This window comes from Lathyrus oleraceus, chromosome 3, assembly GCF_024323335.1.
Source record: "Lathyrus oleraceus cultivar Zhongwan6 chromosome 3, CAAS_Psat_ZW6_1.0, whole genome shotgun sequence".
In the NCBI taxonomy this organism is placed as follows: domain Eukaryota; kingdom Viridiplantae; phylum Streptophyta; class Magnoliopsida; order Fabales; family Fabaceae; genus Lathyrus; species Lathyrus oleraceus.
In genome coordinates, this window is record NC_066581.1 from 508426821 (window position 1) to 508454346 (window position 27526).

A 27526-nucleotide genomic window follows, 5' to 3' on the forward strand; every position below is an offset into this window, starting at 1 on the left:
CATTCGCTAGACTACAGCAGACTGATTTGACAGGTCTACTCAGAATAGAGATGACAATGAGCAGAGTTTGGATAGTATACTCTAGTACCCGTCCTCATATCCGCAATTAAAAAAAATCTTGTACTCGAACCCATACTCGTTTGGATATCAACAATGACATTCGTATCTATTACCCATATTTATAATAAAAATAAATACATCAAGTATAAAGTATTATATTAATTTAAATTTTGTAAAAAATTTATAGTTGAATTATGAAATAAATGATTATTTATATTAAATATTAAATATGTAATTGTTTAAAATTGATGCGTTTTTAAAAATTAATAGATATTTATTTTTTTATAATAATATAAATTAAAATATATAAATTTATATTATTCGGGTATGAAGTGAGGTGATTATTAAGATGTGGATAGTTAAAACATGAAAAAGTCACAGTCATAAAATTGCTGCAGCCATGCAGACGTGATAGTGTAATTTGTTCCATTTCCTCAATCAAAATGAACCTCACAAAGAAACTAACATTTTCCCATATTTTCCAAAAATGTTCCAACCTAAAAGCTCTGAATCCTGGCAAACAAGCTCATTCACAGATGATAGTATCTGCTTTTGTTCCCACTATCTTTGTATCCAACTGTTTGCTTCAATTCTACTGCAAATGTTCCGATATGAATTACGCGTTCAACGTGTTCGACAGAATGCCTCAAAGGGATGTAATTTCTTGGAACACTATGATATTTGGTTATGCTGGAATTGGAAACATGGGATTTGCGCAGTTTTTGTTTGATTCAATGCCGGAGAGAGATGTTGTTTCGTGGAATTCCTTGCTCTCGTGTTATTTACAGAATGGGATTCATCGAAAGACGGTTGAAGTTTTTGTCAAGATGAGATCGTTGAAAGTCTCCCATGACTATGCTACTTTTGCTGTTGTTTTGAAAGCGTGTACTGGTGTTGAGGATTATTGTTTAGGACTTCAGGTTCACTGTCTTGCGATTCGGATGGGTTTTGAGAGTGATGTTGTAACGGGTACTGCTCTGGTGGATTTGTATTCAACGTGTAAGAGACTTGATCATGCTTTTAAGGTTTTTGATGCAATGCCGGAGAGGAATTCGGTGTGTTGGAGTGCTGTAATTGCAGGCTATGTTCGAAATGATCGATTTATTGAGGGATTAAAGTTGTATGCGGATATGGTTAAAGAAGGTATAGGGGTGAGTCAATCAACCTTTGCTAGTGCGTTTAGGGCGTGTGCCGGATTATCTGCATTTGAATTCGGCACGCAGTTGCATGCGTATGCTTTAAAGACTAATTTCGGATATGATAGTATAGTAGGAACTGCTACATTAGATATGTATGCTAAATGTGACAGAATGTTTGATGCTCGAAAACTATTTAACGCATTCCCTAATCCTACTCGGCAATCTCATAATGCCATTATTGTTGGATATGCACGACAAGATCAAGGTCTTGAAGCATTAAAGATTTTTCAGTCTTTACAGAAGTCTTATCTTGGCTTCGACGAAATTAGTTTGTCTGGTGCTTTGACTGCATGTTCGGCGATCAGAGGCCATTTGGAGGGGATTCAACTACATGGATTAGCGGTCAAATGTGCTTTGGAGTTTAATATTTGTGTTGCGAATACCATTTTAGATATGTATGCAAAATGTGGAGCATTAATGGAAGCTTGTTTGATATTTGATGACATGGAAAGAAAGGATGCTGTATCTTGGAATGCAATCATTGCCGCTCACGAGCAAAATGAACGAGTAGAAGAAACGCTTTCACTCTTTGTTTCGATGTTGCGGTCAACAATGGAACCCGATGATTTTACTTTCGGGAGTGTTGTTAAGGCATGTGCCGGTCAGAAAGCTTTGAACTATGGTATGGAAATCCATGGAAGAGTTATTAAGTCTGGAATGGGGTTGGATTGGTTTGTTGGAAGTGCCATGATTGATATGTATTGCAAGTGTGGAATGCTAGTGGAGGCAGAAAAGATTCATGAGAGATTGGAAGAGCAAACAACTGTTTCTTGGAATTCAATCATTTCGGGATTCTCGTCGCAAAAGCAAGGTGAAAATGCTTTGAGGTATTTTTCTCATATGCTACAAGTCGGTGTAATACCCGACAACTTCACATATGCTACGGTTCTCGATATTTGCGCTAATTTGGCTACCGTCGAACTTGGGAAACAGATTCATGGACAAATTTTAAAGCTACAGTTACATTCAGATGTGTATATAGCTAGCACTATTGTAGACATGTATTCAAAATGTGGAAATATGCAGGATTCACGGGTAATGTTTGAGAAGGCGCCTAAGCGGGACTACGTGACTTGGAGCGCCATGATTTGTGCATATGCATACCATGGACTTGGAGAAGAAGCCATTAAATTATTTGAGGAGATGCAGCTTCAGAATGTGAAACCAAACCATACAATTTTTATTTCAGTCCTCAGAGCTTGTGCACATATGGGCTTTGTAGATAGGGGACTACATTACTTCCGAAAAATGCGAAGTGATTACGGTTTAGATCCTCAGATGGAGCATTATTCATGTATGGTAGATCTACTAGGTAGGTCAGGCCAAGTGAATGAAGCTCTGAAGCTTATTGAAAGCATGCCATTTGAAGCTGATGATGTAATATGGAGAACTTTACTCGGTATTTGCAAGCTGCAAGGGAATGTCGAAGTTGCAGAAAAAGCAGCCAATTCTTTATTGCAGTTGGACCCTCAAGATTCTTCTGCTTACGTTCTTTTGTCAAACGTATATGCTATTGCAGGAATCTGGGGCGAGGTTGCGAAAATAAGAAGTTTGATGAAGAATTATAAGTTAAAGAAAGAGCCAGGATGTAGCTGGATTGAGTTAAGAGACGAGGTGCATGCGTTTCTTGTCGGAGACAAGGCGCATCCAAAATCTGAAGAGATATACCAGCAAACTCATTTACTTGTGGATGAGATGAAGTGGGATGGATATGTTCCTGATATTGATAACTTCCTGCTAGACGAGGAACCGGAAGAACAAGATCATTATGAGGAACACAAAATCGCTGCGTGTAGTGTGAGATAATGTAGAAAAGAATTTAGACGCCGTCTTCAATGGCATGATGACGATTTCTAAAGCAGCAGTCTGTCATGAACTGAGCAATTTGAAAGATATGGAAGACAAATTTGCGGTCGGATTGCTCTGTACCGGATAGCGGTCTGAGTTTTGCTTTTTCACAAGCTGACGATTTCAATGGCATACTGACGATTTCATTTAACAGAATCTCTGGCTGGATATGGTGTTCATTTAGGGCGTCACGACAAGTTCGAATGATTTATCCAGCAGATTGGTTTACAACAATGAGCTTGTGCTTGAAGGTAATTCATTCTGATTTTACACTCTCTAAGCCTATTAACCATGTTCCTGTATGTCAACTACATCTGTAGTGACAAGGATTAAAGATCTGTCAGCATTTTAGCAGGTTGATTGCCATAAAAAGTTCAATTGTTTGTAACATACCAATTCCTTTTGTTTAATTCTTTCTATAATGTGTTAATTGGAAAAAAGAATTTCGACTAAATTATTTGTTTTATTTTTGAAATGTAGCCCACACATCAATATGGATCACCAACCATTGCATAGATAGTAAAATGTTCTTGACGCAGTGGATATCAATTTCTTAACGTCCTTAATACACCTAAACACTTTATAAGTGATTTGAATCAATTTTTAGATATTTAAATTATATATACGGTTTAATTTGAATCGGTTTTTTAGATATCTAAATTATAAATTATATTTTTCTATTATATTATAACAACTATAGTACTATGTGTTATCCCTCTATAAAAATAACAATATAAAATAACAATATGGTTAAGAAACATGTTCAAAAGAAAGAGTAATATGTGCCACAAATGAAAATACTATTGTAACAAAATTTGATTACTACACAATGCTTTTCATTAAAACCTACAATGTCAATGGCTTTTCATTCTATCCCACAAATAGTCTCTTGCCTTATCCAAAAAATAAAGCAAAAACTGATGACAATCAACTCATAGACTGTCATCGACATTCAACTCAAGTCCTTGGAAATACAGAAAGGTCGCAACTGAAATCACGACAACAAACAATGATATTAATAAGGGCTTAAAAGAAAGAACTCCTGCGTCTATTCTCCTCACAGTCCCAACATCTGATGTAGTAGAATCGGACTTTATTTCATCATCATTTGCAGATGAAGTTTTGGATGACTTGTTATCCTGGAAAAGAAAAATAGGAACAACAATTAGAACTTTGCTCTGGTCCATATTTCTCTTCTGTTATAAAATAAAATAAGTATCGAGGCTAATAATGATTGAACATTTCACAGAAATGATAAAATGTTGTTATAATTACTGTTAAAGTATGTAACTAGATCTAAATAACATTTCAGTGGCAGGTGTTTCGTTGTATTTTCCACAAGTACAGAACCCCTGACCACTTGTTTAAGGGGCCCAAATCCCTTACTACTTCGACCAATCTAGTGTTCATGGTTTTAGCACAAGATAATACCATAATAATTGCTCCCTCAAGTATAAAACTTATTAATTAACAAACTTCACACTTATTAATAAAGGGTCATGTTAACATGTGTTCTAAAGGAACATGTTAAACAATCCAAAAGTAGAAATTTTGTATAAAAAAAACATTTTGTAAACTTTTCAGAAAATGAACATGCGACTTTTTTTAAGATAGTATTTCTATATTAAATTCTTTAACATGTGCCCTTAAAAGTAATTAATCTTATTCATCTCATAAAAAATCACATTTACAAAACTATCCAAAAACATTGCAAAATGGAGTGATGAGACATTGCAAAATGATCCACACAAAAAAATCTTAGGTTTAGACTTTTCATAGCTAATAAAAATAAATATTGGCCTTGACACACAAAAAAACAAAGCATACACTACAGCATATATTAAAATCAACTGAACAAACACTTATATCAAAATATCAGATCAAAGTTATTTCAAGAAATTAGCTCACAACTATAAATGAAGGAGGAGGATGCCCGACTTTTATGCAGACAATCTTTCTAGAACATGTATAAGTCTAGGAGAATCGGGTTAAAGAGCATACACTTTAAGCCAACTAATATCGTATGTTAACTACTTAGAACTACTTAGGAGATTCTAGCATATCAGAAACGATACAAATAGAAAACATGTTGGTAAAGTCTAAAGTGCCAACCTCGTGCTCAGAAGACAAAGTCGCACTAACTTCTTGAGAAGGATCCTTATATGCCTGCTTCAGCTTCACTACCAAAATTTTGTTCTCGCTTGCTAAGGAGGATAACTGCAAATAAAGGACACAAATTATCATTCTATGCAAATCCCTCTTAACACACAAATTATCATTCTATGCAGATTAATTGATACCCTAGTTGTTTCTGTTGATTAATGAGCAAGGAATACTCAAATTAAACATTACGTAGTCCAGAGATATCTTTGCAGGTCTGTATGGAATTAGTATAATGTAGTGGATTGAAACGAGATTTCAAAAGCTTGGTCTTTACCTTCTTATTAAGATGCTCTCTCTCCAATGCTAGCTGTGTCACCAAACTTTTGAAAACTTTGGTTCGCTTTCCAATATCCTTTGCAGTTGCCCTTTTCGCTTCCTCCGATTGGCGCAGCGATCCCTCCAAGTATTCCAATCGATTCCTCAAGAAACTTATTTCCTCATTTAAGTCAGCATTAGATTCAGATAATATGATACACTTCTCCTCTGCACTGTCAGCTAAACTCTCAGCTTTAGAAACCTTTGACTTTAGATCTTTTATCACATGTTTCATATCTTCGATTGTGTAATACAGCATCTTTTGCTTTTCTTGACTAGCTTCAGCAGATGCTACTGCATTTTGCAGCTTTAAATCATACTCCTTTAGCTGCCTCTCAAGTAACTCTACACTCTCAGATGTGATACCACTGTCTTTTAAAAGAGAAAGCTCCTTGTTGAGTTCTTCAATTGTTTCCGTCAATACTTTGCACTGAACTTCCGCAGCATTAGCCCGATTTTCTGCATTCGATGCATTTTCTTTCAGTTCAATGATAAGGTTATCCATGTCTGTAATTTGAGAACATGTAACGTTATACTGTTGTTGATATTCATCGGCTGAGGCTTTCACATTCACTAACTGGCATTCAGTTTCTTTTAGCTGCTTCTCAAGTAAACACACCTTCTCACTTAAATAGACAACTTCAGAATCTTGAGTTGTTTTGCCTTCGATTATCTTATCCAAATTCACATCCCTACTTTTCAATTGATGTATATAAGTTTCCAGCTTAGCTGTAAGCTCGGATTCACTTTTTCTTAAACCGACCAAATTGAACTGAGAAAGTTTGAGTTTAGCCAACAATTCATTTGAAATTCCCTTTAGGATCTCACGGGCGTTGTCTGCTTCAGACCATCTTTCCCAAACTTCAATTGCTTCTTCCTCTGTTTGAATTAGCTCGTCTTCTAAAGAAGCAATCCTGTGTTTAAGCTTTTCTTCAATTTTCTTCGAGTCGTTGAAATTCTTCTCAAGATCTATTTCATTTGCTAGAGATTTCTCAAGCATCCTCAAAGTTGTTTCCATGTTCATCGTGTTTTTTACATCCAAAACTTGATTATCCTCTTGGACATTTCCACCCTCTTCAACATTACCTGTCGTCATTGAAAATCCCACAGATAAAAATGGACAACAACATATTTATTAGAAAGAGAAAATTGGACATACACCGACATTGTAAAATTATTTACACTGACAATCAACCACAACACAACAAATAATCACATAGCATTTTTATTTTAAAAATGGCAAACATGATGTGGCAAATTGAAGAGTTGTTATCGGATGTCGGTGAAAAATAACTTCGCACTCACAATGCATATTCAGATAAGATCATGAGCAGATAAAAAACAAGCAAAGCAATCAATGTGCAAACTGCAAACACAAACAAAAACTACATGAATAAACTCCAATCATTAAGATCCTCTACTTACCATTCTCTTCCTTCTTATCAGAATGGAAAAACCTTTGAAAATTAACAGATTGTTTCTTAATCTCATAAAACTGCTCCTCGGACATCTTCAAACATTGCTCCGATTCAATCAACCTATCTTGCCAATCTTCGAAAGAAGAAACTCTCTCTTTAGCATCAGAAATCCCAGCTTGAAGAGTATCCAAAAACAAACCCAAATCTCTAACCTCAGAATCCAACACCCCACATAACAAATCGAATTCAAAACCCTTTAAAACACACTCCACATCCATGTTTTCTTCATCCTTAATAACTAAACCCTCAAATTCAGCTTCCAAAGTTTCCAAATTCATCATAAAAATACTCAAGTTTGAAACTTTCTCAGAGAAACACGCTACACTCATTTCCAAATCACCAATAACATCTACATTAGGTGAATCACCTCCAACATTAACATCAACATCACCAGTACTATCTTCAGCATTTTGAGTTTCCATAATTCTAATCTTAAAAAAAAACTTCAACTATAATTGTTCAAGAACCTGAAAGAAAACTCAAAAAATCAAAATGCAAAAAAAAAAACTTTAAATACTTAAGCTGCAAATTGACTATAATACACTGAATCCAGTAAATATTTAACTGAAAAATTGAAAAATTAAAAAAGAGGAAAAAATGAGTGGAGATCACAAAATTGAATTGAAGAAACAATCAAAATTACGAAAATTGAAGCGAATAGAATCATACCAATTGAAAATTGAGGAATTTGAAGATGAAAAATTGGGTTGATTTTCGGATTCGTTGGATTGATGAATTTTCAGACAATGGAAACGGTTGCGACCTAACTGAAAATTGATTCAGAGAACAACACTTGCACCTCACTGTGAAACGCAGCGTTTTGAGTGCAAAATGGTGTTTCTTTTGCTTTTGACACGTGTCCCTTCTTTATTCTGAAAAACAGAGTGTGTTTTATTGAATAATAAAATAAAATGATGAGATTTTCTTTTTTAAACAAGTGTCCATATTTCTGAAATTTATATTTCTTTTTCTTTTGATAATAAGATCTAAATTTCAGAAATTTATGTTTATTTAAATTATTTATTAATTTATTTTATCAATGATAATACCCAATTGAGATTGCTTTGTGGAAAATAAATATGTGGGGCATATATTATATATATATATATATATATATATATATATAATATATATATATATATATATATATATATATATAATATATATATATATATATATATATATATATATATATATATATATATATATATATATATATATATATATATATATATATATATATATATATATATATATATATATATATATATATATATATATATATATATATATATATATATATATATAATATATATATATATTATATATTATATATTATATATATAATATATATATATATATATATATATATATATATATATATATATATATATATATATATATATATATATATATATATATATTATATATATATATATATATATAATATATATATATATATATATATATATATATATATTAGAATTTTCAAATTTGTGATAATTCTAAAAATTTTAAAGTGTTTAATTTAATGTTTGATTTATAATTAAAATTTTAATTTAAATCTATTGATTGAAATTGTGAAAAACTAAAACTAGAAATTTAAAAACTTTCTTAAATATTAATAAAATAAGTTTTGGTAAAAGGGAGGTGGGAATAGGGATGCTCATCAATCTCTTTGACTAGTTTTAGTTGAGCCCAATTCAAATTGGTGCTGTACATTTTGAGGAATCTACTTGGTATCCCTTTCTTTCACACATGACACTCCCACATTTTTCAATAATACTAAAAAAAGAATTTTTATTATTATTTAGCTCTCTTAAAATTTAAAGTTTTTGTCAAAAATTTACTCTCAAAAAATTAATTACTAAACAAAAATTAGGATAGTATTAATTAAAAATCTGATGGCCAAAAGGAAAAAAAAAATCGATTTTTAAAGAAATTTAATTTGAGTTTTTTTCATATTTTTAAAAATATATGGTATGTATTTTTGTCTTATCGAAAATTAAAAAAATTCGGTATAATGCATTTTTCCTCACCCCTAAAATTTTGGTAATTATATAAGATGCTCTTCATGAATGCATTTGAAATGGATGGTTCTTATACAAATTTTACATAGTTCTTAATCGTTGTCTTGGTATGTTTTACTTACATGTTTTATATGAGCTTTTGACAATTTTAATCGAGTTATGAAATCTATATGTAATTCATTATATGTTTTAATTAACGGATATTTTCCTTCCGGACCGAAGTGTTATCATGGGCACAATCTATTAGAAGACAACATGGTATTATTGTTGTTACAATTTGTTGTGATATAAAAAATTAGCAATCGGGCATGAGAGAAAATTGAATTATGGGTTGTGATATGGGAGGAAACTACAAGAACTAAAAAAAGTCGGAAGTCACTTCTAATAGAAGAGTTAAATGCCCCCTTTAAATTGAGATATGTGCCAAACAGTTGCGATCAGAACATAACAGTTAGATGTGATATTCACGATCATGATCTAATTGAGGATTTAGAAGGACATGACATATTAAGCTATCTAAAACTCGATGAAATACCGTTTTTGAATGACATGACAAAATACCATATAGAGTGGAGGTTCATAGTGGTTGCATTGAAAGATAGGGATGTTGATAATCTGATAATTATGCGGCATGTGTATAAGGCAAGATCGACATATCGGTCTAATATCAAGGGTCCATGCACATAAATGAAACATTTGTTGACCATAATTCATGATGAGAAATACATGTGTTGGATTAGAAACAGGAATGAATTGGATGTTAATGTTGATATATTTTGGACATGTCATGACTCTATGAAGTTGTTGAATACATTTCACCTGGTCTTGATATTTGACTCCACGTACAAAACCAATAGGTAGCAGCTCCTACTACTTGAGAGTGTTGGTGTTACGCCAACCAAGTTGGCTTTCTCGATCAGGTTTTCCTACTTAGAACGTGAAAGGAAGACAAACTTCACATGGGCACTGGAGAAGTTGAAGGAATTGTTCATATCTAAGAAGTTACTTCCCAAGGTCATGGTGATGGATCGAGAACTTTCCTTGATGAATGTCATTAAAGTTGTTTTCCCATCCTCATTCCACCTCTTATGTGTGTTCCATATTTTGAAAAATGTTGGTTCTAAGTGCAAGGTGTCTGTTGAGGCTAATAGGCAAGGGCATGTTATGGATCTATGGAACAAAGTCATATATTCAAATAGTGTTTGAGTTTGAGAAACACTTGTATCATTTTGAGGTAGTATGTGTTGATATCCCTTCATTTGTTAATCATGTGTACTAAACATGGTTGAAACCCTATAAAAAGAGTCTGTTGTTGCATGGACTAACCAAGTCACTCGTTTAGGGAACACGACAATAAACAAATACATTTTATAACCTTGTGAGTTTAAAATTATTATGCAAATTACAATAAATTTATTTATGGAATTTTTCTCTAATGTTGCATAATAGTCAAAGTGATTTATGCAGATACTAGGATGCAACACCATGTTGAAGTTGAAACTAGGTGCAATTAGATCATTGTTTCAAAAAAGTTTTGCCAATATTGAGCATCAGTATAACACTCCATTTTATTCGAGATTACACAACTTTGTCTCAAGACAGTGTATACAACACATTATGAATGAGTTATGAGGAGTAAAAAAGAGTTGGTGCTGACAGAATTGCATGTGGATGCTCCATTAAGAAAACACATGAGTTACCTTATGTGTCTAACTTGCAAATATTCAAATCCAAGGTTATCTTGTTCCATTGGAATCCATTCATGTGTTTTGGAGGAAATTGTGCATTGAAGAGTATCAATGGTGATTAAAATGTCTTATTAGATTAAGTTATGTTCATGTTATGTCGTGTTATGTTAAGTTATATTCGTGTTGTTGTAATGTAGTGCTAATTTTCATGTAATGAAATATTTAGTTAAAGTCTCAACAATATAAAATAATTCACTACAGATAAAATAGTCGATGCTATCTACAATGAACAATCATAAAAATTCTAAACTAATCAACCACGAGCAATGTGTGTTATCTGTAATGATATAACATAAACATCACCCTATCGGCCACCTCAAATATAGAATGATCCACCAGTGTCTCATAATTATCCTGAAGCCAAGAGAAATAGAAACGATAACCCATGGTAGCCTTGAAATCCTCCATTATCATCCTTTGTGTAATGTCTACGTATGTCTCAGCAACCATAATTGCAATCTATTGGTTCATCAACGGAAAGGTGAATAAGTTATTTGCACATTTCACAAAGTAAGATATAATATAATATCTCAATTCGAATTTGAATTGAGGTCCTACGTATCCATAGCGAGGTCGATTGGAGAACTGCCTACACAAATTCTTGTGCATTCTCTCTCTCTCTCTCTCTCTCTCTCTCTCTCTCTCTCTCTCTCTCTCGCACACTAAGTGTTCGACAAATTGCTTGACTTTGTTTTTGTGTGTTTTGATCATTGGAGATAGACTTTTCCTATTGTATTGTATTCAACTAGTTGGGATTAGTTGTTGTTGATTGACTTGTGTATTATTATCATTGCATTGATACCTCTACGCATATCTGAGCTTTTTGATAGTTACCAAGGGGGATATGGAAGAGATTGGTGACATCATCTAGGGTAATCGTAATCTCACCAAAGTAAAATATGAAATGAAGATGTTTGATTATGCCGACATTCCACAAAAGCAAATAATAGTGGAGTGTCGATCATAGTGAGAGAACAATCAACCAGCAGTAGCAGGCCAACATTAGCAATAATTTCCCTAACCTCATATATCATCTGAACTGTCTAGAATTTCTTCAAATTCGAACCATGAGTGGGGACCTTAATGGAGTGCAGTCTTGTAACAAATAATGCATAAATCATCGATTACTTTTAATTAACCCCTAATAAATAAAAACAACTCAAACTAAAATATTTATACATTTTCCTGTCATAATATAAAGGTCGCATGATTGGCATACCTAGTGAGGAAAGTAGGGTCATATGGCCCTCCAAGGAACCCCTATCTATATCAGTTTAAAAAATCACCTAGGTATCCGTCTGAAATGGCACCTCCATATCATCCTGAATATTCACCTATGGCTCAACATCATTAGTAACGATATCATATGGCTCATCATTATGATCTTTGGATCGACCAACTCTACCTCGTATAAGCTAGAGAGTATGTGTTCCATCAGAGTGCTCGATCCTCCTGCGCTGAAATTGACGGGAATTAATTTACCCGCCCTAATATACAAATGATTGTCTCCATCATCTTCATCGTCTCCACCAGAGCTCTCTACAACAGGTCTCTCACTCAATCCATGCATGATATTGTCATTTATTCCTCTTTTCACTAAACAAAAAAAGACCAAAAGAACTATCTGGTCACACCCCTAACATATACTAAATTTAAAAAAAAAAATCGGTAACAAAATTTCTAAACTTACACACAATTTTGAAAAAATCGGTAACATGTATGCATTTTTATCAACAATTTATATAAGTCGGGTACGCAGTGTGCATTTTTACTTGTGATTTGAAAAAACACGATAACAACTCATAGGGTTGATATTGATTTTTTTTATAAAAATGCGGTAAAAAAATCATCCAAATCTTTTATATATGTCGGATATTCCTAAAAATTCAGTATATCTCATATAATGTTGTATCGGCTATTTTAAAAAACAGGTAAAAGAAAGCATCATTTTTGTGAAAAACCATGTATTAACGCCAAATATGCGATAAAAAAAGTATAAGTTTAAAGGAAAACATTACTTACTTGTAAAAATCCCTTCGTGAAGTCGGGGCATCCTTTTCTGATTCCTGAACGAAACATATGGAAAATGTTAATTAAATTTTATTTTATTAAAAAATCAGAATGAAGAGTACCACTTTTTTTTGCAGGGGTCGGTCCACAAACTCTTCGATCTAAATTGAAATAACTCGCTTATCATCGAATTTGCTTATTTACGAATATATTCAACCTAACCCACGATAACTTGCATAATTTTTGTTTGAATATTAGATTGGAGTTTCTAAATACGTGAATCCGTTTACCGAACTCGATAATAAGACATTAGTGATTTATCATTATATTACTCTTATTTTAAATGAAAAACAAGATTAACATATAATATAACTATAAATCACATTTCTTTTGTCATAAACATTTATTCACCAACAATACTCGATATCATTTTAAGACTATGTGTCATTTATTTGTTTATTTAATCATTTTCATCTTATAGATTTTATGGAAAAGATATGTTTTGTGAAATTTGTTATTAATATTGAGAATTTTTTACAAAAATAATCCACTTTTTCATTGAATTTCCCAAAATACCCCCGGTTTCAAAAAAATTCTCAAACTACCCCACTTTTATGAGGAATCGCCAATTGCATTGGTGACTCCTCTTAAAAATTGAATGGAGGCGCCAATTGGATTGGCTAGGGCATGTGCCCTAGCCAATCCAATCGGCGCCCATGTGTATTACTTGATAGGAGACGCCAATTGGATTGACACCTCAGTGTAAAATGCATTTTTTTTGTAAATTACATAAATTTGAAATAGGACCAATTGATATTAATAAAAAAATTTGTTTACACAAAAAATCCTAATGGCGATGACCAGGATCACCTAACCAACCTCCGACCCCACATCCCCTAGCTACCCTAACTCGTGGCCCTAACCCACGTTGATGATTCACCACTGGTGTTTGAGCATCTGAGGGGCCAAGAGCGTCACTACCAACTACAGGAGGTGGTCTATTGAGGTAGTCAGACAAGTTGACATAGTCTTCAGTATGCATCGAGGGTGTACCGCCGTAGTTGAGTTCATGACCCATGCCAGAGTAGTTGGGTTGTGGTTGACTCATTGGTGGGCGACCGGGACGGTTGAAGGGAGACATGGGTGTGAATGATGCGTCGAGGAAAGGTTGGAAAGGTTGTTGGGGTGTTTGGTAGAGATAGGGTTGTTGGATGTTTTGGTTTTGTGAGGTTTGGGCTTCTTGGCTATGGTAGGAGGAGGGGCGGTTGGTGTTGAATGATCGTTGGGTGTTCTGGATAAGGTGGCTTTGGTAGGGTGATGGGGTGGGTGCGAAGCGATGTTGGGTCTCAGGTTGATGATCAATTTGTTGGTGGTGGTATGGGGTATGCTCTTGGTATTAAGGTTGGGTGTATGTCATGTTTTGGTTGTATGTTTGTGTGTTGGTTGAACGGAATGTTTGACGGACGGGGGGGTTGTGTGTATCCGATCTGACACTGTTGTTAGGGGTTTGATGTTGAGGTGTCAGATGTGTAAGTCATCTGGCGTGGGTCGTAGAGGTACATATCCTCGGCGATGAACTGAAAACCAACCGATTTGTACCAAGCCATATAAGTACGACTTGGTTTTTCTTCATATGACATGATTGCGTCAGTTAAGACATAGTCACGACGGTGCTTCATTTTGCGACACTCCGATCTTGCGAAGCTTTGCCATGGATTGAAGTTCCATTGGTCGTTAACTTTACGCAAATGCCATTCTCCTAGGCTTGCTGAGGGATCTGGGATGTTTTGGGGCATACCGAACTGCAACTTCACACGATCACTGTTGTACATATCCATAATTGTGAACCGTATTATCGATGTGCATGCAGTCCATACGGCCGCGTCTTCACCGTTGACCTCATGGTTATGATCCAAATTAAGGTATGGACGCCAAATGAACTGAAATGTGAAAGAAGATAGGATTATAATCTAGGTAGAAGAAGTTAACAAATTATAACAAAATAAATTAAGTTATTATCCTTACGTCTGTCGGTCGAAGGTGACCCAACATAAGTGGACATTGTTGATGAAAAAGAAGAGGAGACCGAGATACATGTTGATCAGATGCTGAACAACGACATTGAAGATGATGATCAACCATCACCAATACCTCCTAGTCATGTATACAATCCGCCTCAACATATTGCAAATTTGGATCTGCACGACGATGATACATCCAATAGTGTTTTCTATAACCTGTATCCACGATCAGAAGGCGGATTAAAGGTGGGAGACATGTTTCATACCAAAGAAGAATGTGTGCGAGCTATCAAAAAATTCCACATGAAAAACTTTGCTGATTTTACAGTGAAACGCACTAATTCAAGAAGGTATCTTATCGAATGTCGTAACATCCTTTGTAAGTTTCAGTTGGCTACGCCTTACAAAAAGAAAAATGACTCTTAGGAGATCGCTTCAATAGACCCACCTCATAGTTGCATTGCAACTAACGTTGAACAAGATCACCGTAAACTAAGCGCTGTATTGATATGTCAAGACATTTTGTCGTTGGTTAATAAAGACCCATCAGTGAAGGTGAGTATAATTATATCCCATATCATAACAACATATAATTATACTCCATCTTACAAGAAATCCTGGATTGCGAGGACAAAGGTTGTTGAACAGGTATTCGGCAACTGGGATAATTCATACAAAGAATTGCCACAGTTTTTATGGGCCCTAAAAACATATGTCCCAGGAACTGTGGCAATTATGGAGACATTGCTAGCAATGATGCCAGACGGAACCTGTGTTACAGGTAATAGAATCTATCACCGTCTCTTTTGGGCGTTTGACCCATGCATCAAAGGTTTCGCATTCTGCAAACCTATTATTCAAATTGATGGCACTTGGTTATATGGCAAATACAAGGGTACTTTGCTTATGGCGGTTGCACAAGACGGCAACAACAATGTCTTTCCCATTGCCTTTTCTCTGGTTGAAGGTGAAACGGCTGGTGGATGGGATTTCTTTCTTCGATATCTCAGAACGCATGTGGCTCCACAAGCCAATCTCTGTTTGGTTTCTGATAGACATGCTACCATTGAGAGTGCCTACAACAACCATGACAACGGATGGCATGATACTCCTTCTACCCATGTCTATTGCATTATACATATTTCACAAAACTTCATGCGTGCAATAAAAGATAAGAATCTTCGCAAGAAGGTGGTGAATGCTGGGTATGCTCTAACTCAGCCGTCATTTCAATATTATCGTGATGAAATTAGACTGTCTAATGAAGACACATGGAGATGGATAAATAACATGCCAATAGAGCAGTGGACAAGGGCATTTGACAGAGGTTGTCGATGGGGCCACATGACAACAAACCTTGTGGAATGCATAAACGGGGTATTCAAAAGAAATAGAAATCTGCCAATAACCGCCTTGGTAAGATCGACCTATTATACCTTGGCTTCTATGTTCGCAACCAGAGGTGAAAGATGGAGTGCGTTGTTAATGTCCGAGCAAGTATTCAGTGAGTGTTGCATGAAAGTCATGAAAGAGGAGAGCATCAAAGCTAGCACACACGTTGTAATAGTCTTTGACCGTCATAGGCAAAATTTCAGCGTCCAGGAAACAATGGACCACAACGAGGGGAGACCAAATTTAGCCTATGCTGTTAGACTAAACAGAAGTTGGTGCGATTGTGGAAAATTTCAGGCCTTCCGCATTCCTTGCTCCCATGTCATTGCAGCATGCGCTTATACTCGTCAAGACGCTTATAGCCATTTATCTGATGTGTACAAGGCCGTCACCGTCATGAATGTATATAATCAAAGCTTCTCGGTACTACCAATGGAGGAATACTGGCCTCCATATGAAGGTGATATAGTTTGGCACAACGACGAGATGCGTAGAAAGAAAAAAGGAAGGCCAAATAGCACATGTATCAGGACAGAAATGGATTCCACAGATAAAATGATAAGATTATGTAGTATCTGTCGTCAACCAGGACACAACAAGAACAACTGTCCCAATCGAGGAGCATCATCTAGGTCTTAAGCTTTTTGTAACATTGTATTTCTGTAACCTTCAATCATTATATATCATTAAGTTTTTGTTACAACAAGGTCTACAACAAACATCAGTACAAAATAAGCTATCTGAAAACAGAAATATTTCTAACTGATTACAACAATCAAATTGATGTCATCTCGACCGAACATCATTTTCCTAACATCCTTATCAATCTTCATTCGCACCCAACCAAAGATACTGTCGAGTCTCTCAATACTTCTAATTTTTTTCCCTTATGGTATTTTCCCATCTAACCAATGAACTAACTCCCTCTTCAGTTGATCAAACGTAGTGATGTTCCAGAACAGCATCAACATTTGGGGTTTGTCTTTCGCATAAATCACCTTTCCGTATCGACGACAAACATCAAACATGATTGTCAAATGATTAAATGAGATGTGGAACAATAACTCACACAACACATCTATTTATAACAAAAAAATTGCATTTTACACCTCCATTCAATTTTTAAGAGGAGTCGCCAATTGAATTGACGCCTCCTCCTAAAAGTGGAATAGTTTGGGATTTTTTTTGAAATCAAGGGTATTTTGGGAATTTTCTTTAAATACACATGTCATGTCAATAACTAATTTATGCCTCGAACCCACCTCATTTTCATAAAACGTAAGTGCCTTTGCCACTCGTCCAACTGCTTCCAATGTTAAATTTTTGCACCAAATATTATATACAAATTTCATAAATAAAAACTAAACTAATACAGCATAGGTGTAACTTGTGCATAAAACTTTTATAATTCAGATTTGCATGTCTAGTGACACAAATTAATATATATATATATATATATATATATATATATATATATATATATATATATATATATATATATATATATATATATATATATATATATATATATATATATATATATATATATATATATATATATATATATATATATATATATATATATATATATATATATATATATATATATATATATATATATATATATATATATATATATATATATATATCTTAATTAAAAAAAACTCATAAATAATTGGATTCATTTACTTCAGTTTTGACCAAAAAAATTTTTATGGACAATATATGATTAACCTAACTTACTAAATCTAAAACGATTATTATCTCAGCATGGATTTACCTAATCATATGTCGGCACATTCGGTCGACGTCGAATATTTAAATGTTTCAACACCTCAGAGTTGTTAGGCTCGCGTCCTACAATCCGTAGGAAAATCTAAATAAGATCTCTAACATGTTCCCTCCTTTACAAATTGACATGTATCTTCTCTTTCGACGACGTATGAGGGGGCAACAGGACCTCGACATGATTTGTTCTTCCGCTAATATTTGATATGAGGGCATCTAATGACCCAAAAGAAGAAGTTCCCTCCTCCAATGAAGTCTAAGACATCCCTTCTGACCCAAAATCATCACATATGGGTATAATTTCTAGTTCTACGTGATCAATATTAAGGGAAGGATGATGAGAATCATAATGAGAGTCAAGGGACGATTTAGATAGAGCTTCCACTTCATAGTCACTCACTAGATCAACAATGTTATCACTCATCCCGACTAAGGAGGCAGTAAATGTTGAAAATAAAGTTATAGTTAGAATGGTATCTAGTTAAGGACGATTGATGAAGCAAGGAGAATGAAAAATGCAAAAGCTTTAGGTGAAACTCCAAATCATTTATAGTGATATCCTCATAGATAAAGGAGCGAAGACGTTTCTCTAGAAAAGTAACTGAAAGCTTGAAAAATGAAAGGTTGTGAAAACTTCCAAATATTCAACTCACTCTCTTTAGAAGCAATGGTAGTTGAAGGATCAAGATCAACTATGAACAGAGGTCTCAAGATCAACGACTAGAATTCCACTCATGGAAACACGCCAAACTCAAGTGTACTTAAGCACTCTATGAACTGTGACACACCCTAGTTGGTCACATTGTCGCACGTGTCAGGAATGAGTGACAAAACATCCAAATGATGGACCACATTAACTGAGCCTATTTCCCATTACTTTTCAAAAAACTGATCTTAAGTGGTTCAAATCTATTCCACATCGGACTACGACATAGAGGCTGGACAATGATGCTTAAGGTTTCCCCCGACTCATTCAGTGCCTAAAAAAGTCTTGGGGGAAACTGTTCTAGACCATCCAAAATGCTCAATTGACCAAGGGTCAATCCATCTCAGACTCACTCTTCTCAAACCATGATATAAAAATAGTTCACATATAATGAGAAGGTATACAATCTTTGATCTCTAATTTTATTATACTCATCTTGAAACTTGAACTGATTTGAACGTTGGAGTGTTAACATGCAAGTCCAATCCGCGTTGTCGTAAAAGAGATCAAAGCCACCATTCAAGATCACCAGTTATCCAACTCTCCTCATTTTTTGTTCCTTCGTGAAACCAGAACATCATTTTCTGGTTCACGAACAGAACAAATGGGAAATGTTAATTAAATTTTATTTATTAAAAAAATAGTATGAAAAGTATCACTTTTTTTTGTAGGGATCAGCCCACAAACTCTCTGATCTAAATCGAAACAACTCACTTATCATCTGAACTCGTTCATTTACGGGTGTATTCAACCCAACCCGCGATAACTCACGTAGTTTTTGTTTGAGTATTGGATTGGAGTTTCTAAATCTGCAAATCCGTTTATCAAACTCGTTAATGAGACATTAGTGATTTATCATTATATTAATGTTATTTTAAATGAAAAACAAGATTACCATATAATTAGAAATCACCTTTTTTTCATAATCATTCATTCACCAACAATGCTAGTAGATTAATATTGGATCAATGATTTTATATAATCTCAAGACTTCATGTTATTTATTTGTTTTCGTATCATTTTCATCTTATAGAATTTATGAAAATGATATATTTTGTGAAATTTGTTATTAATATCGAGTGTTAACATATAGATAAATATAGATAAATTTTATTGCTTAAATATGTCACTCGATCATTTAAGTTGACAAGATTTTGATTTTCGATATTTTTTTTAAAAAATAATTTTGAATGTAGATAATTGTATAGCATTCTTCTCTTACGTCAAATTTCTATTAAAAAATATGTATGTGACAACTTCCAACGACGTGACACCAATGGCATAATATTCAATACATTGAATAATATTTACTAAATTATGATTAATATCGTGTTAATATTTCCTTTGTTAAATTATTGTATTGACCAACATCAACCTAATAATGATTGATCATACTAATTATTTCATATAAATAGTACTAGATTATATTAGTATTTTGTTTAACAACTAACCTAGTAATAGTAGTAGTATCTAACTATTTTAATTAGAAACAAACAAGCATGACGTGCTTACTTTTAAAAATATCATTAATTATCAATCACCATTATTTTAAGCCTAAGCAATTGTAGCCACAAGTTTGTAATTAAAAAAAATTGATATCACGATTCACCACATATATTAGGTGTAGTAATTTTATGGGTAAACCCAAACAATGAGTGTTAAAATATGTCAGCAATGCTGACCAAGATTGCCACAAATATTTTCCAACATATATCTTCATATAAAATTAGCTTAAAGTCTAAATTTTTAAATAAATAAATATTAGTAATTAATTTATGTATTTATTTATTTATATTTATATATTAATATAATGAATTATTAATATATAAATTCATAATTTTAAAAAATATTAGTGATTAATTTGTTAGTAAAAAACTCGTAAAAACAATAATATAATTTTTGAGAATAATTTTAACAATATACTAATACTATTTGTCATATTTTTATATAATATACTGATATGATTTATTATATTTTTATACAGATTTATTATTATTATTATTATGATCTCTCGATTTTATTTAGTTTATGAAATTAATTTTTATATTTTAAATTTAAATAGTTTTGACACCTCTTTCACATTTTTTCTTAAAAATCGATAAAAATCAATGAAATATTCAGTTTTTAACTTATATTTTTATTTATGAAATTTCATAATAAATTTATATATGATGATATATGATATTTCATAAAAAAAATTATTATTTAAGAAATAAAAAAATCATTAATTTTAAATATATAAAAAGACTAAAATTATTTAAATTAAACATATAAGATCAATTTTATGAATTAAAAAAGATGGAGAGACACTTTTATTATTAATAAAATTCATATAAATTATACTTTGAGATTTGTGGATTGAAAGTCTTTAATGGTCATATTTTATGATAATATTAAAATACTCAAATTGAAGACCAACAAACAAGTATTGACACTTAAATAAGTAAATAAACAATTACCCTGTATAAGACAGTGAAATTAAATATAACAAAAAAATTAGTGGAGAATAAAGAGCTACATTTCACAATCATGAACCCTACTTTTTTACTGAAAAAAATTGTATAAGCTTATGAATGAAGATGATGATTCATATATGTTAAAGTTTTTATAATTTGATAGATTATTTATTGGGTAACATTGTGCAAATTTCAACAAAGATAGATCCACTATATTATTTTAAAGGATATTTTACCTAATTACAACAGTTACTTGATTTGTGTGGCTGCTAATTCGAATTAGTGTTGTTAATTATTGTTTTTGATGACATAAGGACCATTAAAACAGAGCCACATGTTTAGAGAAAAAAAACATAAATCATCTTATTTATCTTGTACTTCCTTTTTATATTCACTTCATATTTCTCTATTTATGTTTTTATTATATTTTATTATTTACTTTTTCTTTTAGTATAATCTTTACAATTAGATAGATGAAAATAGACTGAACTGAATTCAATTAGTTAGTTTGCTTAAAAGCTGAGTTTTATAAGATCTAATGATGATTACAATTAGTTAGTTAGTTTGTTAATATAGTAGCCAATTGTCTGTGGGAAAAAAATATTTTAGAAAAACTCAAATTTTGTTAAAGATTCTTGGAGACAAAAATGTGATCAGCGAGCTAAAGCAAGAATTTAATTTTTTAGGAAAAGTTAAGTGGTGATTAGTGGCCCTTATTTGTTATTTAGAGCCAAGATTAACCATTTATGACAATGTAATTACCATTAGAATGGTAAGACAAAACAAAGACATCTTTGATGTGATTATTTGAGTTTAGGTTTTTGTTGTCAATTGTTGTAATAATCACTGAAAAATGATTATATTGAAGCAGTTTGGTTGATAAAACTTATTTCACAATTGGAGCAAGATTATAAGTATATACATAAAGGATAATGGTTGTGTTCTGTTGCGGAACCAGAAATGTAGGAAGTCATGGAAGTTACGATGAAACGAAGCTTCGTAGGTGATTTTGTGATGTGGTATCGTGGATTGAAGGTTGTGATCATGGTGCTTCTTGGTCTGGAAGGGTTGATCTTGAATCAACGTCGTTGATCGGTGTCAATCTTGAACCGACGTTGCTAATCTCCGATACGGTGGCTCAGAGGGGATACTTGCATAGTTAGCATTCCAACGTCAAAGTTAGTTTAAGGTTTTAGATAACTGTAATGCGTGTGGAGATTAAAGATTATGTACCTGAAAACCCTTAGTGAAGGTATTTATGTCGTGTTTTTTAGGGATAACATTTTTGTGTCAACCCGCTAAGTTTATGTTTGTGTTGTTATTAACCTTCCAAATTATGTTATGAGTTATTCGGTCTAGGGTATCACAAATGATACTGGGGAACCATATGTTTTGCATGTATTAAAATGGAATGGAAGTAAGAGCTGATGAGCTAGAGCAAATCTTCCAAACTTGTTCAGAAGTTTGTTTTTCCTATAGGCTACATGAATTTGCATATTCTCAATGATGAAATTGAAATCACTTATCTTGATTCTAAAGTGGTGGTACTCGAATGTCCGAGATAGCAGTGAATTGGTGGATTTTTGCGCTAAGGAGTCTAGAGAAGAAACAAATATGAGACTTATCAAGGTTGGTCTCAAGGCTAAAGGCGCGACTAAAGAAAATAAATAAATAAAAGTTATTACTAAACCTGATTTTTTACTTTTTAGCCTTGGAAAATAACATGATGTCATTTTTAATCAGAAGATGTGAGAAGTAAGGTATATTGGTGAAGATGTTGATGGGTTTCCAAGAGTCGTTACGAATAATGTCTGATGTGGAAATAATGGTTTTTCCATGCAGATGACGAAGGATGACATTTTATTTCCATTCCACATGATTGACAGGGATAAGGAAGCGAGAAAATGCATGATGAGTTGAATAATGATTTATGGGGATTTGAATTCCAAAAGATAGATTCTGAGAAAATCCTAGCTGAAATTACCACAAGAATTTTTAAAGTCAAGTTTAAAAGTGATGTCTTATTTTTTTTTTCAACTTCCTCATGGCGTGGACAATTTCCTAGAAAATAACATCATTAAATGAAGTTCTCATATATGGCATAAAACTTATTTAATAGGGTCTAATGAGAGTATCAAGTAATTGTCGAAGATGATTAATAAACACTTTTGTGATGATATTGTATACATTATTGCATATATTGATGGGCCTTAATTCCTTGAAAGTAATTGGAAAACCCTTTTTTAAATAAGAGCAAGTATGGTGGTCTCATAGATTCATGGATCAATATACCCTTTGGAGAAAGCATTGCTGACAAGGTTAAAAGTATAATTGCCCACAATGTTAAAATATTACTTGACAAAAATGAACTGAAAGTCATCAGATCCTAGAGTATTCATCGTGTTTAAGGCTATCTTTGCATTGTTTTCCTACGTTGCCGCTTGACCATCCATGCCCACCCATTTAACAAGCATATGGGGAACTAGAGTTAAGCCCCGAAAAATGATCTTAGATTCCAAGATAACTTTTAGTTGTATAATCATACCCAATTCAGAAGTAGTTAATGACGCGCGCACGCACGCACAAACACACACACACACACACACACACACTTGCACGCACGCACGCACAAAGACACACAAACACGCACACACACACACACATACACACTCGCACGCATGCACATACACACACAAACACACAAGCACACACACACACACAATCACGCACGCACGCATACACACACATGCGCGCTCGCACGCGCACACACACATACACGCACCCACACACACATGCATGCACGCAAACGCATACACACACATGCACGCACACACGCACACACACACACACACGTACACACACACACGTACACGCACACACACACACATGCATACACACACGCATGCACGCACACGCATACACACACATGCACGTACGCACGCACACACACACACACGTACACACACACATATTGTTCCTCATGAATTACCAAATCATCTTGAGGATTTTGAGTTTGTTCTTCATGAATTTCCAAATCATCTTGAGTTGGAGGAGTTACAACAATGTCTTGTGGAGGTTCCGAACTTGCTTGATCCAAAGCAATTATATGAATCGACTCTAGAATTTTTATCGATTCTTCCTCTAAGATAAAGTATCTAACCTTATTCTTCCCCCCAAACTCAATGTCCTCAAAGAATGTGGTTGTTCCCGTCTCAAAAATTTAATTTAATTTGGGGTCGTAAAATTTTGTAGCCCCTAGATATTTCAGAATAGCCAATAAAGTAATTGCTCACTCTTAGGGAGTTCAATTTCTTTTCATTTGACCTATAAGGTCTTTCCTTAGCTGGACATCCACACACATGAAAATGTTTTAAACTAGGCTTTCACCCAGTCCAAAGTTCATAAGGTATTTTGGCAGCTGCTTTTATTGGTAGTCTATTTAGAATATAAGTTGTAGTCTTTAATCTCTCTCCCCAAAATGACTCTAGCAAGGTAGAATGACAAATCATACTCCTTACCATATCCTTAAGAGTTCAATTCTATCTTTCAGTAACACCATTCATGCTAGGTGATCCTGGCATGGTGTATTGTAGGACGATTCCACATTCCTCTAGGTATTTGGCAAAAGATCCTGGACGATATTCACCTGAACTGTCATATCTCCGTAATAGCCACTGCCACAATCAAATTTGACTTTCTTAATTCTTTTGTTGAGTTAATTCTCAAGTTCAACCTTAAATGATTTGAACACATTTAATGATTGAGACTTTCATGTATAAGAAATATGTATAGATATCTAGAATAATTGTCTATGAATAATATAGAATATTGTTGACGATTTCAAGAAGGTATCGGAAATGGTGCACAAATGTCTGTATGTATCAATTATAAGACATTTGTAGCTCTATACACAAAATTTCTTTATTTTGAGTTGTCTTCCTTTAACGCATTCAACACAAACATCAAAGTTTGTTAGGTCAATGGAATTTAAAATCCCATCAGACCTTCAAGTCTATTTTTAGAGATGTGACGGAAGCGCTTGTGCCATAACGCTCCAGAATTGTTATTATCAATTTTACGCTTATTACTACGTGATTCCACATTTAAGGATTCATCATAGGTAGCTATTGTGTCAAACAAATATATATTATCATGACTCATAAGTGAACCGGTTATAACAACATTTTAATTAAAAGACAACTTAAACATATTATTCTCAAATGAATACAAATAACCTCATTTGTCCAAATAAGAAACTGAAATTAAATTTCGTCTTAATGAAGGAACCACAAAAGTGTTTTTTAAATCCAAATAAAATATGGTACACATCAATAATCTAAAATGTCCTATAGCTTCCACCTCCACCAACTTGTCATCTCCCACATAGATGTATCTTTTAAGCTGTTATATAAAATGGTCAACGTGTTAGATTAATTATTTAATTAATCAATATGGACAAACATAATCAACTATTAACTAATTATAATATGGTTAATTCTTATTAAATACTAATTATTAATGAATTATTTAATTGAGTTTTGTGTCTCAATGAACTGCGATGGATTGAACCATTCAGTTAAGTCCAAACAAATGTCCTTTCACTTAGCCGTTTAGTTATTTAAGTGTCACTTACTTAGACAATTAACTCACTTAGACAATTAACATACTTTGAAAACTCTAAATGATAATGAAATAGTATTCTCTCATATTCACTATTTCAATGATAGTCTCTCACATCTTACAAGATACACCGTTCTTATTATTATTGATTATTCTTTAATATATTAATATGCTATAATCGGTCTCTATCTGGTTTTTTTAAATCTATCAATTAGTATTAGAACCTGAATTTAGATACAAATTATAGTTATTATTGGATGAATATTATATTCTAAGAGTTATCATAAATAATTTTAAATTGAATGCACGGCGCCTTATATTTTTTAGTGACATTTATTTCACTAGGGTTTATGGAGAATGTGGTATTATAATTTGTTTTGTAATGTGTCGCAGTCCAGATTCGAAAAATAATGATTTTGATGGTCGTGTATATTTTTAGGGTAATGCTAATTTGTGTAATAGGGCGGACACAAATTAAGAACTAAATATAGAAATAATATTTTAAAAATTGTGTCTTGATTTTATTAAAAATATATAATTAAATTTTTTATTGATTTGTTTAATGCAAAAAAAATTTAAGTGGATTTCTTAACTTGTATTCTTAGGACACAAATTAGCATTATCCATATTTTTATCACAATTGAATAGAGTTTTCTTATTTATCCTAAGTGGTGAATTTGGCCATTATGTAACAATATGCAACAATTTGCATATATGAATTATGTTGCATATTTAAAGACGAATAAATTGCATTTTTATGGCACCACAAATTTATTTGCGATTTTCGTATTATGCTAATAACATGTTGAATTAATATTTTAAAAACCGGACTGGAGATTGAACCGGTAAAACTTGCGATTTAAGGTTTAATTGATTCAACCGGTTAAACCTACGGTCGGACCGTTTATTCAATAAACTAATAATATGAAACTAAATTTCCTAGATGTGTCACACATAACCATACATTCACAACTCAATAAAATAATTATTTTAAAAAACCATTACAAAGTTAATACAATACTATTGATAAATACATATAATAACATAATATAGTTCTATATTTCATTTCAACCTTTATTTAAGAATAATTCGACCGAATTAACAAATTACAATAAAAAAGGTTAAACTAATTCAAACCGAAATTAAAATAATAGAATATAATAACTAAAATAAATTTTAAATAATTAAGAATACCTAAATAAAATAAGATAGAATACCAAAAATAAATAAAACAATATACTTTATTAAACAACAAAAAAAATGACAATCAATGTTGAGTTGTATATCATGATTATGTTTAAAAGAGATGACGTGATGAAGATGTAGTATGGTTGAAAGAAAAACTATAATGAAATGACAAAATTTAGAAATATGTATGGTTGTAAAAAAATGGAATTATTTTTTGTGATTGGGGAATGTAGGTTAAATTTTGATATTCACATATTAAAATTTAAAAAAAAAAATAAAAAAATGGTTAACTTTGTGTATTTTGTTTGAACCGGCCGATTCGATCTGATTTTTAAAATATTATGTTAAATAATAAAATTTAAATTTATTGGAGCTTCTTTAAATCAATTACTTAAATATTGACCGGTAAAGGGGGCATTGATACGCTCTATGCAACTGGTGTTTAAATTCTTCTTCAACAAATTATAAATAATTTATGATTTATAATTTCAAATACTATATTTT

At 32.8% G+C, this 27526-nt stretch overlaps 2 protein-coding genes across 2 annotated transcripts; one reads left to right on the forward strand and one right to left on the reverse strand.

The window, feature by feature from the left end:
• The first annotated feature begins 425 nt into the window (after positions 1-425).
• Positions 426-3608, forward strand: LOC127128450 (pentatricopeptide repeat-containing protein At3g02330, mitochondrial). Its single transcript, XM_051057802.1, has one exon. The coding sequence runs from the start codon at positions 504-506 to the stop codon at positions 3063-3065; it is 2562 nt and encodes an 853-aa protein (XP_050913759.1). The 5' UTR covers positions 426-503; the 3' UTR covers positions 3066-3608.
• Positions 3609-3869: 261 nt separating this feature from the next.
• LOC127128452 (WPP domain-interacting tail-anchored protein 1) lies at positions 3870-7900 on the reverse strand. Its single transcript, XM_051057803.1, has 5 exons — positions 7733-7900; positions 7011-7530; positions 5545-6671; positions 5220-5324; positions 3870-4246 (listed from the first exon to the last, which is right to left on the reverse strand). The coding sequence occupies exons 2-5, from the start codon at positions 7483-7485 to the stop codon at positions 4040-4042; spliced, it is 1914 nt and encodes a 637-aa protein (XP_050913760.1). The 5' UTR covers positions 7486-7530; positions 7733-7900; the 3' UTR covers positions 3870-4039.
• Between the last annotated feature and the right edge of the window lie 19626 nt (positions 7901-27526).

Excerpts from the sequence above, each read along its gene's own strand:
- LOC127128450 (XM_051057802.1), top strand. The coding sequence starts at position 504 with ATGAACCTCACAAAGAAACTAACATTTTCCCATATTTTCCAAAAATGT.
- LOC127128452 (XM_051057803.1), bottom strand. The coding sequence starts at position 7,485 with ATGGAAACTCAAAATGCTGAAGATAGTACTGGTGATGTTGATGTTAAT. Across the intron at positions 6,672-7,010 it reads TGATAAGAAGGAAGAGAATG|GTAATGTTGAAGAGGGTGGA; the intron begins GTAAGTAGAGGA and ends CAATGACGACAG. Across the intron at positions 5,325-5,544 it reads GAGAGCATCTTAATAAGAAG|TTATCCTCCTTAGCAAGCGA; the intron begins GTAAAGACCAAG and ends CTTTATTTGCAG.